General features: G+C 39.1%; 1 protein-coding gene across 2 annotated transcripts in view; it reads left to right on the top strand.

Moving 5' to 3' along the window:
* Positions 1-15,824: 15,824 nt before the first annotated feature.
* PTAR1 (protein prenyltransferase alpha subunit repeat containing 1) overlaps positions 15,825-19,914 on the top strand; it is a 52,856-nt gene continuing 48,766 nt past the window's right edge. For both annotated transcript variants that reach the window (XM_028117411.2, XM_028117409.2), the window contains exon 1: positions 15,825-15,966. In XM_028117411.2, coding sequence (XP_027973212.1) covers positions 15,881-15,966 — 86 coding nt within the window. In that variant the 5' untranslated portion in view covers positions 15,825-15,880. The remainder of the gene's footprint in view (positions 15,967-19,914) is intronic.

The raw sequence follows: 19,914 nt of genomic DNA, 5'->3' as shown, positions 1-19,914 counted from the left end.
GGATTTCCCTGATGTTGAGCGATGTTGAGCACTTTTTCATGTGTCTGTTGGCCATTTGGATGTCTTCTTTGGAAAAATGTCTGTTCAGGTCTTCTGCCCATTTCTTGATTGGATCATTTGTTATTTGGTGTTGAGTTTAAGAAGTTCTTTATAGATTATGGACACTAGCCCTTTCTCTGATATGTCATTTGCAAATATTTTCTCCCAGTCTGTTGGTTGTCTTTTGTTTTGTTGACTGTTTCCTTTGCTGTGCAAAAGCTTTTTATCTTGATGAAGTCCCAATAGTTCATTTTTACCCTGGCTTCCTTGCCTTTGGTGATGTGACTAGGAAGGAGTTGCTGTGGCTGAGGTCAAAGAGGTTGCTGCCTGTGTTCTCCTCTAGGATTTTGATGGATTCCTGTCTCACATTTAGTTCTTTCATCCATTTTGAGTCTATTTTTGTGTGTGGTGTAAGGAAATGGTCCAGTTTCACTCTTTTGCATGTGGCTGTCCAATTTTCCCAACACCATTTGTTGAAGAGACTGTCTTTTTTCCATTGGACATTCTTCCCTGCTTTGTCGAAGATGAGTTGACCATAGAGTTGAGGGTCCATTTCTGGGCTCTCGATTCTGTTCCATTGACCTATGTGTCTGTTTTTGTGCCAACCATACTGTCTTGATGATGACAACTTTGTAATAGAGCTGGAAGTCTGGAATTGTGATGCCGCCAGTTTGCTTTTCTTTTTCAACATTCCTCTGGCTATTCGGGGTCTTTTCTGGCTCCATACAAATTTTAGGATTATTTGTTCCATTTCTTTGAAAAAAGTTGATGGTGTTTTGATAGGGATTGCATTAAGTGTGTAGATTGCTCCAGGTAGCATTGACATTTTCACAATATTTGTTCTTCCAATCCATGAGCATGGAACGTTTTTCCATTTTTTTTGTGTGTCTTTCTCAATTTCTTTCATTAGTATTCTATAGTTTTCTGAATACAGATTCCTTGCCTCTTTGCTTAGGTTTATTCCTAGGTATCTTATGGTTTTGGGTGCAATTGTAAATGGGATAGACTCCTTAATTTCTCTTTCTTCTGTCTTGTTGTTGGTGTATAGAAATGCAACTGATTTCTGAGCATTGATTTTATATCCTGCCACTTTACTGAATTTCTGTATGAGTTCTAGCAGTTTGGGGGTGGAGTCTTTTGGGTTTTTTACATAAAGTATCATATCATCTGCAAAGAGTGAGAGTTTGACTTCTTCTTTGCTGATTTGGATGCCTTTTATTTCTTTCTGTTGCCTGACTGCTGTGGCTAGGACTTCTAGTACTATGCTGAATAGCAGTGGTAATAGCAGACATCCCTGTTGTGTTCCTGACCTTAGGGGAAAATCTCTTAGTTTTTCCCCATTGAGAATGATATTCACTGTGGGTTTTTCATAGATGGCTTTTATGATATTGAGGCATGTACCCTCTATCCCTACACTCTGAAGAGTTTCACTCAAGAAAGGATGCTGTACTTTGTTAAATGGTTTTTCTGCATCTATTGAGAGGATCATATAGTTCTTGTTCTTTCTTTTATTAATGTATTGTATCACATTGATTGATTTGTGAATGTTGAACCAACCTTGCAGCCCAGGAATAAATCCCACTTGGTCGTGGTGAATAATTCTTTTAATGTACTGTTGGATCCTATTGGCTAGTATTTTGGTGAGAATTTTTGCATCCATGTTCATCAGGGATATTAATCTGTAGTTCTCCTTTTTGATGGGGTCTTTGTCTGGTTTGGGGATCATAAAATGGTATGCTGGCCTCATAAAATGAGTTTGGAAGTTTTCCTTCCATTTCTATTTTTTGGAACAGTTTTAGAAGAATAGATATTAATTCTTCTTTAAATGTTTGGTAGAATTCCCCTGGGAAGCCATCTGGCCCCGGGCTCTTGTTTCTTGGGAGATTTTTGATGACTGCTTCAATTTCCTTAGTGGTTATGGGTCTGTTCAGGTTTTCTATTTCTTCCTGGTTCAGTTTTGGTAGTTTATACATCTCTAGGAATGCACCCATTTCTTCCAGATTATCTAATTTGCTGGCATAGAGTTGCCCATAATAGGTTCTTATAATTGTTTATATTTCTTTAGTGTTGGTTGTGATCTCTCCTCTTTCATTCATGATTTTATTTATTTGGGTTGTTTCTCTTTTCTTATCAATCTTATTAATTCTTTCAAAGGACCAGCTCCTAGTTTTGTTGATCTATTCTACTGTTCTTTTGGTATCCATTTCATTGATTTCTGCTCTGATCTTTATTATTTCTCTTCTCCTGCTGGGTTTACGTTTTATTTGCTCTTCTTCCTCCAGCTCCTTTAGGTGTAGGGTTAGGTTGTGCATTTGAGACCTTTCTTGTTGCTTGAGAAAGGTTTGTATTACTATATACGTTCCTCTTAGGACTGCCTTTTCTGCCTCCCAAAGATTTTGAACAGTTGTGTTTTCATTTTCATTGGTTTCCATGAATTTTTTAAATTCTTTAATTTCCTGGTTGACCCATTCATTCTTTAGTAGGATGCTCTTTAGCCTCCACGTATTTGAGTTCTTTCTGACTTTCCTCTTGTGATTGAATTCTAGTTTCAAAGCACTGTGGTCCAAAAATATGCAGGGAATGATCCTAATCTTTTGGTACCCGTTGAGACCTGATTTGTGACCTAGGATGTGATCTATTCCAGAGAATGTTCCATGGGCACTAGAGAAGAATGTGTATTCCGTTGCTTTGGAATGGAATGTTCTGAATATATCTGTGAAGCCCATTTGGTTCAGTGTTTCATTTAAAGCCTTTATTTCCTTGTTGATCTTTTGCTTAGATGATCTGTCCATTTCCATCAGGGGGGTGTTAAAGTCCCCCACTATTATTGTATTGTTGTCAATGTGTTTCTTTGCTTTTGTTATTAATTGCCTTATATAATTGGCTGCTCCCATGTTAGGAGCATAGATATTTACAATTGTTAGATCTTCTTGTTGGATAGACACTTTAAGTAGGCTATAGTGTTCTTCCTCATCTCTTATTATAGTCTTTGGTTTAAAGTCCAATTTGTCTGATATAAGGATTGCCACCCCAGCTTTCTTTTGGTGTCCATTAGCATGGTAAATGGTTTTTCACCCCCTCACTTTCAATCTGGGGGTGTCTTTGGGTCTAAAATGAGTCTCTTGCAGATAGCATATCGATGGGTCTTCTTTTTTTATCCAATCTGATAGCCTGTGTCTTTTGATTGGGGCATTTAGCCCATTCACCTTCAGGGTAACTATTGAAAGATAGGAATTTAGTGTCACTGTATTGCCTGTAAGGTGACTATTACTGTATATTGTCTCTATTCCTTTCTGGTCTATGTTACTTTTGGGGTCTCTCTTTGCTCAGAGGACTCCTTTCAATATTTTTTGTAAGGCTGGTTTGGTGTTTGCAAATTCTTTTAGTTTTTGTTTGTCCTGGAAGCTTTTTACCTCTCCTTCTATTTTCAATGACAGACTAGCTGGATATAGTATTCTTGGCTGCATATTTTTCTCCTTTAGTGCTCTGAATATATCATGCCAGTCCTTTCTGGCCTGCCAGGTCTCTGTGGATAGGTCTGCTGCCATTCTAATGTTTCTGCCTTTGTACGTTACCAATCTCTTGTCCCGAGCTGCTTTCAGGATTTTCTCTTTGTCCTTGAGACTTGTAAGTGTTACTATTAGATATCAGGGTGTTGACCTATTTTTATGGATTTTGAGGGGGGTTCTTTGTGCCTCCTCGATTTTGATGCCTGTTTCCTTCCCCAAATTAGGGAAGTTCTCTGCTATAATTTGCTCCAATATACCTTCTGCCCCTCTCTCTCTTTCTTCTTTTTCTGGGCTCCCAATTGTTCTTATTGTTTCATCTTATGGTATCACTTCTCTCTCAAATTCTGCCCTCGTGATCCAGTAGTTATCTCTTTTTCTCAGCTTCTTTATTCTCCATCATTTGGCCTTCTATATCACTAATTCTCTCTTCTGCCTCATTTATCTTAGCAGTTAGAGCCTCCATTTTTGATTGCACCTCATTAATAGCCTTTTTGATTTCGACTTGGTTAGATTTTAGTTCTTTTATTTCTCCAGAAAGGGATTTTCTAGTATCTTCCATGCTTTTTTCAAGCCCAGCTAGTATCTTTATAATTGTCATTCTGAACTCTAGTTCCGACATCTTACTAATGTCCATATTGATTAGGTCCCTTGCAGTCAGTACTGCTTCCTGTTCTTTTTTCTGAGGTGAGTTTTTCCATCTTGTCATTTTGTCCAGAGGAGAATAGATGAATGAGAGAACAAAATGCTAACAGGGTAACAATGGCCCTAGAAAAATATACACTAAACAAATCAGAAGAGATTCGAAACTGGAGGGGAAAGAAAGAGAAAGAAAGAAAAATAGAATATGATCAAATATGATCAGGCCGGTTGAATAGATCCATGCCACACACTAGATTTTCGGTGTATTTTGGTCTGTTGGAAGACACTGCCTCTCAAAATTATAAAGAAAAACTTGTATATGTACAAAAATAAGGGTAAATATGATGAAGGGATGGAATATGACTGTAAAGATGAAAATTATAAAAGATTGTATAAAAGGAATTGATAAGATAAGTTGTTGAAAAAAGGAAGAAGAGAAATTTAAAAAGAACAAAAAAAGGGGGGGGTAGAGAATGTGATCAGACAGGAGACTAGAACAAAGCCATACAGTAGAGATTTAGGGAATATTTTGGTCTGTTAGAAGAAACTGTATCCCAAAATTTTAAAGAGAGAACAACTTATATATATATACAAAAAATAGGTTAACTAAAATGAAGGATAAAATTTGATTCTAAAAATGAAAACTAAAAAAGATTTTTAAAAAAGGGATTGATAAGATGCTGAACAAGGGAAAAAGAAAAATTTTAAAAAATAGAAAAGGAAAAAATTAAAGAAAATTTAAAAAATTAACTTTGAAAGACTAAAGAATCCTGGGGGAAATGCCATGAATTCTACCTGCTGTATTCCCCTAGTGCTGGAGTTCTACCATTCTTATTGATAGGTAAACTTGGTCTTGGCTGATCTTCTGGGGGAGGGGCCTGTTGTAGTGATTCTCAGATGTCTTTGCCGGAGATGGAATTGCCCCGCCCTTGCCCGGTTGGGCTAAGTAATCTGCTCGGGTTTGCTCTCGGGAGCTTTTGTTCCCTGCAAGCTTCCTGTACAGCTTTGGAGGACGAGAAAGAAAATGGTGGCCTCCCAATATCGAGGGCGATAGAATCTTTTTTTTTTTAATTATGTTATGTTAATCACCATACATTACATCGTTAGTTTTTGATGTAGTGTTCTATGACTCATTGTTTGTGTATAACACCCAGTGCTCCATGCAGTACATGCCCTCCTTAATACCCATCACCAGGCTAACCCATCCCCCCATCCCCCTCCCCTCTAGAACTCTCAGTTTGGTTCTCAGAGTCCATAGTCTCTCATGGTTCATCTCCGAGGGTGATCGAATCTTAAGCAGACTTTGAGCTAAGCACAGAGCCTGGCAGAGGGCTTGATCTCGACCCTGAGATCACTAACTGAGCAGAAACCAAGAGCTGGATGCTTAACCAACTGTGCACCCAGGCACCCCCAACATCCCACTTTAAGTAATTAAAAGAATAACTAGAGAGGTGCCTGGCTGACTCAGTGGGTGGAGCATGTGACTCATGATCTTGGTGGTGTAAGTTTGAGCCCCAGGTTGGGTGTAGAGATTATTTAAAAAAATAAAATCTTAAAACAAATTAAAAAGAACAACTAGAAAGAAAACCAACAAAGGAAACAGAACACTTTAATTAACACTACAAACCAACTGGACCCAAAAGATATCTACAGAACACTCTACCTAACGGCAGCACAATACATATTTTTCTCAGGACTACCAGGAACATTCTCCAGAATAGATGAATAAAAGAAGCCTCAACAAACTTAATAATATGAAAATCAGACAAAGTATGTTCTCTGCAATGAGATAAGACATAAGTAACAGAATGTTACTGAATGTAATAAGACATAAGTGACAGAGACTAGAAAAATCCACAAATATGAGGAAGTTAAACAACACACTCTTAAATAATCAATAGATCAAAGAAAAGGGAAATTAGAAAATACCTTGAGATGAATGAAAATGAAAACACAACATGCTGAAAACTTATGGGATTCAGTTAAACCCAATGCTTAGAGGAAAACATTTAGCATAAATACCAATATATATTTAAAAAAATCTCATTAATAACCTAAACTTCCACATTAAGAAAGTACAAAAAGTGGAGAAAATTAAATCAAAATAAGCAGAAGGAAGTAAAGATTAGAGCAGAAATAGGTGAAATAATAGGAAAACAATACACAGATTCCCATTCATTTGTCTATTGCCTATGGCTACTTTCAGGCTACAACAGTAGAGCTGAGTAACTGGAACAGAGACCATACAACCCCACAAAGTCTAAAATATGTTCTATTTAGCACTTTTAATAAAAAGTTTGGAGGACTTCTGGTTTCAGCTCCAACATGTAAAGAGCTTGGAAGTCATCACTCCCATCTTTAAAACAAGACAAAAGGTGAACAAACTGAAAACAAATGCCTTTTCTTAGACCCATCAGAGAATTAAAATCACAGGACAAACTGTCACCCAGAAATCTGAAGACAGCCAAACACAGAGAAGCACACTGAGATCAGCTTACCCGGAGCAAAAGATGCTGGAGTCTTCAACTGCTATGAATACTTCAGTGATAAACTTGACAAATGGCTGGAGGCTGAGTGTGATTGAGAAACTCCTTGGGGGACCCAATCTTAGGGGAACCTGAACATTCTTATGAATTTTACGTCAAGGATTCCCACCAGATTCTCAGGGTAATGACCCCCCAAAATACCTGCCCATTTCAGTCACAGGGAGGGATTAAGTAACCATTTTGAAATACACCCAAAGCATTCTTTGTAGTAAAGGCCAATGCTCCAAGTAAAATGATGTTACTATACCCTTATATGACCTAGGGAAGGGCATTCAGCCAAGTCCAGCCCCTCCCTTATTTAACCTAAGAGGAAGAAAAGCAAAAAACTAAGGAGCATTTCTGAAAGTCACAGCCCAAGGACTCAGGTCCATTAAAAGGCTGAAAGTCGTTCATAAAATTACGGAACAATTCCTCTCCCACAACAACTTAGCACCACATCAACAGCTCTAGTATAATAATAGTGGATTATAACTGAGAGAGTGGGAAGACACAGATTCTTTTTAAAAGGGATTGCTTAGGGAAACCTAAGACAACAGGGGAGAAAAAAATAAAAGTACACCTGAGGAAACTGAATCCTGTGGCACCTACAGCTGTAACATGACATACAGCCCAGCTCCTAACCACGTTAACATAAAACCTCTTACTTAAGGCCTATTTCCCTCTGTTTCAATTATCCCATAGATCATGTCCAGTTTTCAACAAAAGATTACAATGGCATGCTAAAAGGAAAGAAAATCAACAACAACAACAAAAAACCTAGAATTTGAAGTGACAAAGCTAACACCAGAACCAGATTTGGTAGGGGGTGAGGAAAATGTTTTGGATTACATATTGGTGATGGTTGTATGACCTTGTAACTATACTAAAAACAACTAAATTTTACACTTTAAAAGGGTGAACTTTATGGTATTTGATACTCTGTTAAAAACGGTTTTTAAAAAGCCTTACATGATTTATAACTTTTTCCAAAACAAAAGTTTTCCTAACCTATCTACACCCACCCAATTTGTGAAAATAACATTGTAGAATAAAATAAATCTATTGAAATTATAATCACTGAATGGTAAATTTTAAGAGTTATGATTTTCTTTGCATAATTACTTGCTATCCATAACACTAACATTAAAAGAGCAAATATATTTTCTTTTCTCCATTCAATAAATATATACTTAATGTCTGCCTCATATAAGAAACTGTACTATGTTGCTGGGATACAAAAATGAAGTTGACAATGCCATACAACAAGGCAACATATGAAAAGCAAAGACTACACAGGGCACAATGGAGTTAAGTTTAAGAATATAGGAGAGCATTTCCAGCTGGGTGATCAAAGGCTTCAGAGTAGAGGCAGCACTTTAACTGGGCCTTTATTTATTTATTTAACAAATGTTGAAGGGCTTATTATATTCAGGTAATATGCCAGGTGCTAGGAAAACAAAATTAAAAATGAAATGGATTCTCTCATTGATGTGTATGTACAAATATGTGTGCTTATTTACATATGTATGGATAACTAAACCAAGTATAAAGTAAGGGGAGCACTCTTGAAGAATAAGTGGATGTCAACAAAGAAGCATAAACCCCTTCAATGGCTCCCTACAGCCTTTCAGAGAAATTTCAACTACAAATATATGGCCTCAAGTTTCCTCATGAATAAGCCTCTGATTAGATTCCTATGTGACTTCCTCCACTACTTTATTACATCTACACTCTGTGTTGGCTGTTCTGTCCTCTCGTATTTTCCCCATCCTTCTAGCCATTCATTTAAGTACTAATTGAGAGACCCACTACACACAAGGCAAGGTACAGGGATACTGCACCACACAGAATAAACAGGGTTCTAGCCCTTGGAAAGTTGATATTCTGTAGAAAGGTAAAGATATTGAACTAATAAGACAACTGTTAATTACATTTGACATATGCAACAGGAAAAAAAGATACAAGAGTATATGAATATACAATGAATATAAAATGAATGAATATAAAAATACTCTGAGGTACTTGATTTCATATTTAGTGAGTAGCAAATATTCTGCATTCCTTGGTAAAAACATATGTGACAGAGGATGAAAGATAAACCCTTAAAACTGCCATCACAGTGAAGTTGCTAAGAATTCAGCCATATGGGGCATGTCACAATATTTCTATCAAAGTGAAGTCCAAGTTGCTTCATCTTGTACACTCCGCCACTGAGAAAGAGGCACATGGGTCACTTTGGATTCAGAAGGCAACATATCCTCTATTTGAATGTTCTAGTTTGAGTAATTTACTTAGTAACTCATAGTTTTGAATGGATCCCAGAGCTTCCAGGCAAGCTGATCTTGGGCCATGACCCAGAATACCCAATGGTAGGGGGAAAAAATCATGGCAATACCCTTAGGGTTTGAGGGGAAAAGCCTATTCCTCTTCTACTGATGAAGATTATCCTTTTGAGAAAGTTCAAGGCTTGCTACCAGGCTCCCGAGACTAAATACCTGACCCATGGGATACCAGATAACCATGCAACATGAGCTGTCCGTGGTGAGATGCCCAATGTAGTGCAATAAAAAACACAAAGGATACAGAAAGGAATAAAAACTGGAGCTAGGCAATCATGCTCATAGTTGACATTCAGGTAACAGCAAGACTGAATCTGAAATCACTTTACAAACACTGTCAGGTCAGTGAAAGTTATTAGTTTGGCCTTCTTTCAATTCCCAAGACATGCTATGTAGGCTCTTCTTAGATCCTTCACACACATTGTTTTCACTGCTGGTGAGGCTCTTTCCCAGCTTTTCAGAGGGCTGGTTCCTTCTCATCTTTCATGTCTCAGCTTAAATGTCACCACCCAGAACAGACTTCCCTGACCACACTGTCTAAAGCTCTGCCCTTACCCCCACACTGTTATCATCTATCACATACTTTCCTTTTCCCTTTTGTGCCATGTGTTACAATTTGCTGTTATATATTTATCTATTTATATGAATACTGTGTATCTCTTCCATCAGACTGTAAGTCCCACAAGAAGGCAAGAATAATATCTGCTTTTCTCACCATTGTATACCCAACAGTTGGCACAATGTCTTATACACCACAACACTAAAATTTGTGGAATAAATAAGTACAACTGCTTGGACTCTCATCCTCTCAGGAATGCTATTTGGCCTTCTCCTTCTATAAACCCAGTATTCCATCTTTTGCACCATCCTTCTTGCACACCGATGGTGATTTGGGAGACCTACCATCGAAATTAAAGTGCATAAAGTCAAAAGAAATTGGGGAGTTACTCTTTGGCATTTTCTTAAACCTTAGACTATGGGACTCTACTTCTCTATAAATGCTATACTGCAAGTTAGAGCATAATTCAATATTTAACAAAGAACGCTCAGCACTCCCTATGGGTGATTTTGACCTAATGTTAATTTTGACTACTTTCAGCACTGGCTTAAAACATGGAAACAGGAAGAAAAGGAGAAATAAGGTATATTTTTGTGACAAAATTTCTGAGCTGAAAAATTAACTGAAGTGAGATGAAAGAAGGAGAGGTATGGCCTTGTCTTACTTTTAGGCAATTACTGAAGAAGTCTCAGACCCAACCTCTTCTGTAGCCAAAAGGAAACTTTTGCTGACTTTCTAAATGTTTAGGTATGATTTTTTTAATCTAACTCTGTGGTTTTTATTATTGTCATATTTATACTAATAAATAAATAAGCATAAAGCAGAAAAGAGCCCAAAGAATATACTCATAATTGGGAACTTCTTTCATTTCACCATCCAACAGAAGGCATATTACTAAGAAAATTCCTACAACAGTGTGACATCTTCAGTACATGAGAAACATTCATTGCAGCATGGAAACATACCTATCTCCCTTGCTGTTTCCACATCCAGGTCCTGGACTGGCTCTTTTTCTCTGTGTTTCTCTCTGACATTTTCTTCTGTTCTTTTCTGAAGATTACATCATGCGTCTCCTGGGCCTCTGCAGTAGGAAGGAAGACGAGGGCAAAGCAAAAGGATGACATTTTCAAACTATCAAATGTCAAGAAAAAGAAAATATTGGGCGCCTGGGTGGCTCAGTTGGTTAAACGACTGCCTTCAGCTCAGGTCATGATCCCGGAGTCCTGGGATCGAGTCCCGCATCGGGCTTCCTGCTCGGCGAGGAGACTGCTTCTCCCTCTGACCCTCTCCCCTCTCATGTACTCTCTCTCTCTCTCATTCTCGCTCTCTCAAATAAATAAATCTTTAAAAAGAAAAAGAAAATATCACTTACTCAGCAACAAAAACCTTATTATGCAACTAGTATCTGCACTTCTATATCCTCAGGGATTCTAATATCAGCATTAACTGGTCATTTAAAGTCATCTTCACAGAGGTGCCTAGGTGGTGCAGTCGTTAAGCATCTGCCTTCAGCTCAGGTCATGATCCCAGGGTCCTCGGATTGAGCCCCACATTGGGTTCCCTGCTCTGCAGGAAGCCTGCTTCTCCCACTCCCCCTGCTTGTGTTTCCTCTCTTGCTGTCTCTCTCTGTCTAAATAAATAAAATCTTAAAAAAAAAAAATAAAGTCATCTTCACGATTAGCATCTTGATAACATTTACCAACTCTGTCAGGTTAAAAAAAAAAAACTTCATGTTTTAACTAGGGGATTAATTACAATCGCAGTATAATAATTTTCTTTAAAACAGTTAAACAACAGAGTTTCATATTGATAGTATTCAGCTTAGTCTTGGTTTACTGTTGTATTTTAATACTGATTTACTTGAATGAGGCTTTCTTTATCCACAGAAATAATTTTATATAGTGCTTCACAGTTTAAAGACGATATCATATGCATCTTCTCATCTTTATCTCAACAATTAGAATAATGAAGGGCTAGCAGTATCAACTAAGTGTAAGAATAGATGGCATTCGTATTCATGGTTTTGTAACTTTTTAAAAAAATAGTACTTGATTGTCTATGAAGTTTTGTTTGGGCAAAATAAACCCACACACCAAGGCAAAGGGTATCCCAAAACTCTCCGAAGTTTAATGCACATGTTATTTAAAATTCATTTATTAATTTCTATTCCTTTTCTTGAAGTGGTCTTTAATAAAAACTTCAAAATGATTACTACTTCTGTTGGCTTTTCTTAAGAATTCATAAAAAGACATTGATATTGTAGCTTTTTGACTAGCATTATTTCCCTTCTATTTGTTAATAAGTTCTTGAATTATAAATTTTATGATAGTGATAAGGCTGAAGTTTGGCATAGTGTATATAGTTACCAATGGTAATATTATCATGAATCATTTAAAACTGAACATTTACTTTTTCTTAGTGATGGAAAGAAGTTGGTTGTTTTTGTAATAACAGCACATGGTAAGAACATGTTTAGTACTATTTACACTCTATTTTATGTAACATTACCATGGGAAATGGACTTCAAATAAATGGAGTAAATAAACAACACATCATAGTGATATAAGTAGAATAATAGTGTGAAGATGGAAACATTGTTAAGTTTCTCCACAGTTTTTCACAAAAGTAATTACTAGGCTTGTCATTAAAATCACCTTGTCTTCTTTCCTACCAAGGCCATCAACATATATGTTAAGTTTTTCATCGTAGAAAGTTTGGAACACCCAGAAGAACATAAAGAAAGTATAGAGATATTAATTATCTCTAGTAATTCTATCATACAGAGATAACTATTAACATTTCAGTTTATATCCTCCTGGTCTATTATATGGATGTATATGTGATTACATTGATATTACATATAATTTATTTTATATGTATATCTATAATTAGGGTTGTCTTGTATGTTGTTTTGGTACTTCTTTTTGTCATTACATATCTACTTTTTCCCCATCATCAAATAGTCTTCTAAAATACGAAAAGCATGACTGGGGGGTGAGGGGTAGATTGTCAAAATATTTTCACAGATACATTAGAGGTCACTAAAAGTCATTTAAAAATCAATACATCTCTAAAAAATGAGTAAGAAACAGTTAACTAACAAACAGATCTATGTTTTTATTAACATATACTTTTAAAAATTCTTAAATTACAAAAATTGTACTTTGTTCTTTGTGTTAGAAAATAAAATTCTCCTATAAATACATCTTCCACTAAGAATTTGGTATATATTCTTCTAGTTTTAATGTGCTTTTAAATGACTAAATAGTATTTCATCTTACAGATTTACTGTAATTTACTAAAGTCCCAACGTTGGGCACTTAAGCTATTTACAAAATATTTCATTATTTTGCAGATCCCTGAATGTAAATATATTTTGCAGATCCATGAATGTAAATCTTTGAGTCCTTCAACAAATCATGCTAAATTTATCATACTCTATTCTTATATACATATCATAATTAAGTCTCACAAATTTCATTACTGATCTTCTCTGAACCTACTTCCTTATCTGCAAAATTAGGGGGTTAGATCACAGTTCTAATATGCTCCAATTCTAAAAAATTTGAGTTGTAAACATAGTAGCTCCTTAATAATTGGGTGAAACCATTTGTGAACTCTTAAAAGAAAGATGAGACATATAACTCATGCCTTTCAAATGAGTACAAAGAAGGTGTATGTACATCTAGGTGTGTGTATGTGGGGAGAGCATAAACAGAACCATACAGAGGAATTACCTTTCTGGATCATCAGTTTTACTTCAGGATTTAAGGATAAAGTTTGGGTTTTTTTCCCCTGTTAAATATATTTTAAGGTTTTAAAATCTCACTAATTTTTAACATAAAATTAAAGTCTTTGAAAAAAAATTTTATTTTTGAATATGGTGCCCCCAGAAGTCAGCATTTATTTGCCACTCTTATTAGGAAAGAATGCAACACTTTAAGTGAGGAGGAAGACTTATCAGATGTAACACAAACCATTTGAGAACTGGTATCACATTCTTAAGAGTAACTAGGATACTTGAAGTAATTCTTGGCCTCGGAATCTAAACACATACTCACTCACTTCACTGCCTCGTTTGAGAACTTGTCAAGAGGTTAAGGTTTGTTTGATTTTACTAATTCAAACCTGTCCCATCTTGCTTTTATATAATTTCATGAAACTTCTAGCTCATTTCTTTTAAAACCAGAAGGCCAGGGTCCAGACAGCAGGTCTAACTTTTATCAACATACCTGACGGAAACAAAGGCAGAAGAAAAATTATTAAATTTCCTTCCTACCTATAGCCCATTGACAAGTCCTTAAAACAGGCAGAGTGACATTCCTCTAGGGACTCAACTGCCTCAATAGCAATATTTTGCTAAGGACAAAAGGCAATCCTAGACTGATTGACAGCCCCCCCCAGGATACTGTAAGTCTACTTTAACATATAAAAATTTCTCTAGAAATTTCCTTTATCTGGGGCATCTGGGTGGCTCAGTCGTTAAGCGTCTGCCTTCGGCTCAGGTCATGATCCCAGAATCCTGGGGTGGAGCCTGGCATCGGGCTCCCTGCTTGGCGGGAAGCCCGCTTCTCCCTCCCCCACTCCCCGGGCTTGCGTTCCCTCTCTTGCTGTGTCTCTCTCTGTCAAATAAGTAAATAAAATCTTTTAAAAATAAAATAAAAAAAAAAAAGAAATTTCCTTTATCTCTGAACCCCCAAGATATGTGCTGGCCATCAACCCCCAAGCATATGGCCTACCCATATACATCTGAAGGGTGTCACGACCAAAGTTTCATTAGACGTAATAAATGACCTTTTCCCAACAACAGCTAGCCCCCTCAACATGCTGGAAACGATGCTTCCAAAACTCCTTAGAGACTTACCCTATCCTAACCCCCTCCCAACTTGAAAGCATATAACAGGCCACTTTTGACCCCAGTGCAGCTCCTTGTGCACATGGGTCCCGTCCCTTTGCTTTAATAAAATCACCTTTTTGCCCCAAACACGTCTCAAGAATTCTATATTGGCCATTGGCCTCAAACCCTAGCGTTCTTTCCTACATCAATACCCACAGGGAGTACTAACCACTGGATAGAGTTCATTTATATTTCTCATTCAATGCTTTATGAATTTTGCAACCAATGTGTGGTTTTTCCTTTCACAATCATCAACCCTACTTCAAATGCGCCACATTATTTCATATTATACAGACTATGAACTTGCTTTAAAAGAAGTTTTTAAAAGATACAGATCTCAAGGATTAAGTAAAAATAACAACCTAAGGCACCCAGATTTCTCTATCACGGAGGGGTGAAAGGAAATCCGATATATGGCATTTCAAAATCCAAAGGAACTAGAAAGCTAGCTTTTCTTACAAAAAATATTTGTAGCAAGGTTAATGGCTATTAAGAGCAAACTTCGTCAGGGTCTTGGTTTTCTAAAAAATCGCCAAAATTGACACGCAACGTTCAAGGCACACCAAATGATGGACAAAGTGAAATACACTCATAGAAAATCTAAAAAATATTTCTGTGGTCTACTCCCTACATCCTGTTGGCAAATAACTTTCATTTTCCTTTTTCCTCCTTTAATACATTTATTAAGCTATTTTTTTTTTTTTTTAGCACGCGGGTACAAAAGGTCACCAACACGGTCCAACTGGACTCACTCAGCTACCAGCGTCTGCGGACCGCGCCATCCCTCCACTTGGAAAAAAGAGGGCGAAGAGGCTCCGCACACGCCGAGAGACTAAAAGCTGAGGAGGACCTGCGCTCTTAGTTAAACTTTCCTGCAGAAGCTCAGGAAAGCTGTTTCCCACAACACTTGAGACTGAGTGGCCGGGAAGAGGGTGGGGGTGGGCTTCACGCCGACTCCGGCTCCGGAGGAGTGACTTTAGAACCCCTCCCTCTTCGGCCCCGAGTGAACTAGAAATTAAAATAAATCGTGTAAAACAGCGACCTCAAGTAACTTTGCAAAGGAATCTGCAGCATCTTCCCGGACGCTTAGAACCTCGGCTGCTAGCGAAAAGTCGGGGACCAACCAGGCTGCCTCAGCCCGGGTGGGCGGCGGGCGCCACGCCCCAGCTGCCGGTTGGCATGACCCGGAAGTGCTCGGCGGCGGCGGCGGCGGCGGCGGCGGCGGCGGCGGCGATTGCGGCGGGGGCGGGCGCGGGGGCGGGCGCGGGGGCGCGGCCAAACCGGCGCACACGCGCGCGCTCCCCCGCGGAACTCCCGCCGGCCGCCCGGCGCTCTCCCCGAGGCGCGCCCGAGCCGCCGCGGCCGCCGCCAACATGGCCGAGACGAGCGAGGAGGTGGCCGTGCTGGTGCAGCGGGTGGTGAAGGACATCACCAACGCCTTCAGGAGGAATCCGCACATGTGAGTCGCGCACCGGCGGCGCGGCTGCCTCCGCCGCCTGTGGGGGTCGTCGGGGGCGGGTAGGGGCGGGGCCGAGCTTCGAGCCGACCTCTGGGGGCACGTCCCGGCCCGCGCGCCTCTCGCCGGAGGGGACCGATCGAGGTCCGAGGCCCGACTGTCGTCGATCGCCTCAGGGCCCGCTTTCCGCTACCGGAACGCGCCCGCGGGTGAGTCCCGAGAAGTGACCTCGGAAAATCACAACGGAGCGACTTTTTTCGCTCTCCCTCCCACCCCTTCCCTGGGACTTCACGGAACTCGAAGGACTTCACGCGTGTGTCCCCATCCCACATCCGTGTACGGTACACGGGCACGCACGATGTGGGTCTGTAGATGCTTTGTAAACACAACTCTTTGGAGGTTCATCCCGGACCGGTGGTAAGTGGTGTGTCTTGCGGGGGGGCGGGGTGTAGATCACCGATGATCCGATCTTCCGTGGGTCAGTTTACCAGCCAGAGGTAGTTTGAGGCTGCTTTTGACTCCTCACTTGTCCCAAGATTGTGGAGGGACCCCGATGAAACACTGTGCTTTGAAGGTGAACAGAGCATTCTCAAGAGTGCAGCTTCTGTAGGCATAGGATGGGGTCTGGTGTACAGCCCATGAAACCTTGACACTTTTTAGCATTAGCTGATTCATACTTAAAGGGAACATTTTAACTCTTCTCCTCTCCAGACACGGCCGCTCTAAGTAGGACACCGCAGGACTGACACGCGTCTCGCTCCCTCCTTCCTTTTCATGGTACTTGGAGTACTCCGGGAAGATGCCAGAAGAGACTGTCAATCTTTCTGACACTTGTGCTTTAACAAGTGAAAAAGGAAGCTACTAGAATATCTGTCTACAGTGTACAAAAGAGGAGGGAGAAGCAAGAGTGTTTAATTACCCTTCCTCTCTTCTCCCCCCCAAAGAGAAAGATACACGGAATCCAGTTTTACATTATTTGCAACTTTTTCTAATTGTTCGTGAATGTTTCTTTTAATACTTTATTTTTTAAACTGGAACACATGAATTATGCTCTTTATGCATTTTAAACCGTAGGTACCAAACCTACATCTAAATGAAGTGTTCTTTTCCTTCAAACCGATGCATATAAAAATAAAGAAGCCCTCAGATGTCTTGCTCCCTTGTGGCACCCAATTGGAGACCTGTAATAGTGCCTCATTAAAAGCAAAGCGCGGCTGGCCTCAAAACACACCTGCCACCTCTGACAGTGTCCACTTCCTTTCCCCTCGTGACTGCTGCCTTTTTTTTAAATGAGTGTTTGGAATGATTTCCTGGCAGTAACCATAGTGGATACTGGGTTTTTTAAAGAATGCTTTGATGCCTTGTGTATCAGTGTTTCAGTCCCTTTTTGAGAATGAGAGCCTTAGTGTAAAAGACAGCCTCAAAAAAAAGTTGTATAAGTGAACAGCCTATTTTCTCATCACTGATGATGTTTTCGTGAAGAAATTATAGCAGAGATTAGAAAGAACCCTAATAAGTACAGTAATCATAGTTTCTCTTCTTTGAGGTAGATTGAAAAACACATCAGGGGCACCTGAGTGGCTCAGCCCATTAAGTGTCTGACTCTTGGTTTCAGCTTAGGTCATTTTCTCAGAGTCCTGAGATCCAGCCCTGCTCCTGCATCAGCTCCCTGCATCAGCTCCCTGCTGGCTCTCTCTCTCTTCTGCCCCTCCCCCCATTTTCTCTCTCTCTCTCTCAAATCTTTAAAAAAAAAAATCAGTGTTTTATAATTGAAGAAACAGATTTGAGTGTTCACTGGCTTGGTGGGTTGAGAGCGCAGTTTGGAACACATCTCAGCTTTTCTGGATCATATTTATTGAAACTCATAAAGGACTTTAATGCCCGCAATCTTATTTTTAATGGTGAAAGCTCACTAATACGCTGTCAGTGCATAATTTAAAATTATTAATAAACATTTGGGTCATTCAAGATTTAAAAGTTTGAAATAAGTTGAGCATTTGAAATAATTTGAAATGATACAGGTCCGAAGAATTTAAATAGCTTAACTCGTTGTTTAATATTAATTTTCAGCCATATTTTAGTATATGTTTCCTATAATAACGATATCTTCGATAATATTACTACACAGCATCTTTAAAAATGTCTTACAGTTTGGATTTTTTTAAAATTGCCTGAACTTCTTCCCCTAATCTAAGCCCTCTTACTTCTGAAATAAATTGGCTATATTTCTGGCTAAAAGAAAAAAAAAGGCATCGTTTATCTCAAAAGTTAGTTACCTAATTACACTTTCTGGTATTGTAGGAAAAAGTTTTTCATTCTTTACTTTTAGTTTTCCTTTTTTCTTCAAATACAAGATAGACTGTAATTTTATTAGACAATATCTACTCCATTAAACATTGACCTTGTTTCTGTAAAAATGCCTAGCCAGGAGGAGTCGAACATATATTGGTTAAGATGTGCATTTGGTTACTGGTAGATGTGGATAGGTTACCATCTGTCAAACTCATTTTCCTTTTGATCTAGTGAGGTTGATGAGAACACAGGAAAATCAGCTCGCCCAGTGTCTGGCCCTTAGCTGCCACTAGCTAAATATTAGATTTAACCTGAATTTCTGTATTCCTCAGAAAACTATTTTGGCCAACTGCATGATGAATGTGAAGTACTTTATAAATTGAAAAATACCATACAAATTTTTGTATGGTTGACTCTTGGAGAATACCATTGGAAAAACAGCTGAAGGCTTGACCCAGGGACTAGCAATAGCTTAATAAATAGACCTGTGCTAATGTGGAAGACAGCTGCTTACGGTGTAATTAGGGTCATGTCAAAGGTCTCTTGCCCACCAAGTTATTTTTTTATTACTGCTTAAAATATTTATTGAACTCTCACTGTTTATGAGATGTTATAGGTACTATCCTCACAGTATGGAATGGGGAGTATAAAATATAGTTCTTATACTCAAGGCACAGAAATATCTGTGATGGTGGAATTGTCCTGTCTTTGCTGTCTAGTATGGTAGTCACTAGCCATATGTAGCTATTAAATACTTGAAATGGGGCTAATGTGAATGGGGTTTATTTAATGTTAATTAACTTATACATAGTGGCCATATATGCCCAGTGACCACTGTATTGCACAGTGTAGCTCTAGATGCAGACATAAGACCCACCTGCATGAACAGTAAGTTAACTGTGCAAAGCAGGTTGTGATAAAGGCTGGACTGGCAGCATGGTGAGCAAGTGCTATGTGAGTGTGTTAGGCGTAGGAGGAAGGCTTTGTATGTCTAGGCCAGGGCCTTTAAGGGAGGCGGGTTTGAGCTGAACATTAAAGCCTGGGTAGGATTTATAGTCTCAGAAAGAGAGCCAGAGACCTCCACATGAAACTATAAATTAACCCAAAGTAGCAAAATGTGATTGAAAAGATATAGTAGGATGTGAGGGCGATCTGGCTGCGACATCTGTCACCCCATTGATCGCCAGGGTTGATTCGGCTGATCTGGCTGGCTAGGCGGGTGTCCCCTTCCTCCCTCACCGCTCCATGTGCGTCCCTCCCGAAGCTGCGTGCTCAGTCGAAGAGGACGACCTTCCCCGATAGAGGAGGACCGTTCCTCAGTGAAGGGTATATGAGTAGCTGCGCTTCCCTGCTAGAACCTCCAAACAAGCTCTCAAGGTCCATTTGTAGGAGAACGTAAGGTAGTCAAGCTTCCAAGACTCCAGACACATCCAAATGAGGCGCTGCATGTGGCAGTCTGCCTTTCTAAAAAAAGAAGAAAAAAAAAAGATATAGTAGAATCAAATTATGGAAGTCCTTGACTGTGTGGCTTAATTTCTTTCATTCCATGTATGTGTTCAACAAAAGGACATGTGTATTTGACAGATACAATTCTAGTCTCTGGATGTGCAGGTGTAGGAGTGGGGTGAACATATCACACATGGTCCCTGACCCAGTGGA

The sequence above is a fragment of the Eumetopias jubatus genome, unplaced genomic scaffold (genome assembly GCF_037043125.1).
Source record: "Eumetopias jubatus isolate StellerSeaLion01/CBP00866 unplaced genomic scaffold, mEumJub1_p1.0 scaffold_15, whole genome shotgun sequence".
NCBI lineage: Eukaryota > Metazoa > Chordata > Mammalia > Carnivora > Otariidae > Eumetopias > Eumetopias jubatus.
Note: the sequence above shows the minus strand (reverse complement) of the source record. Positions and strands in the feature narration are given on the sequence as shown.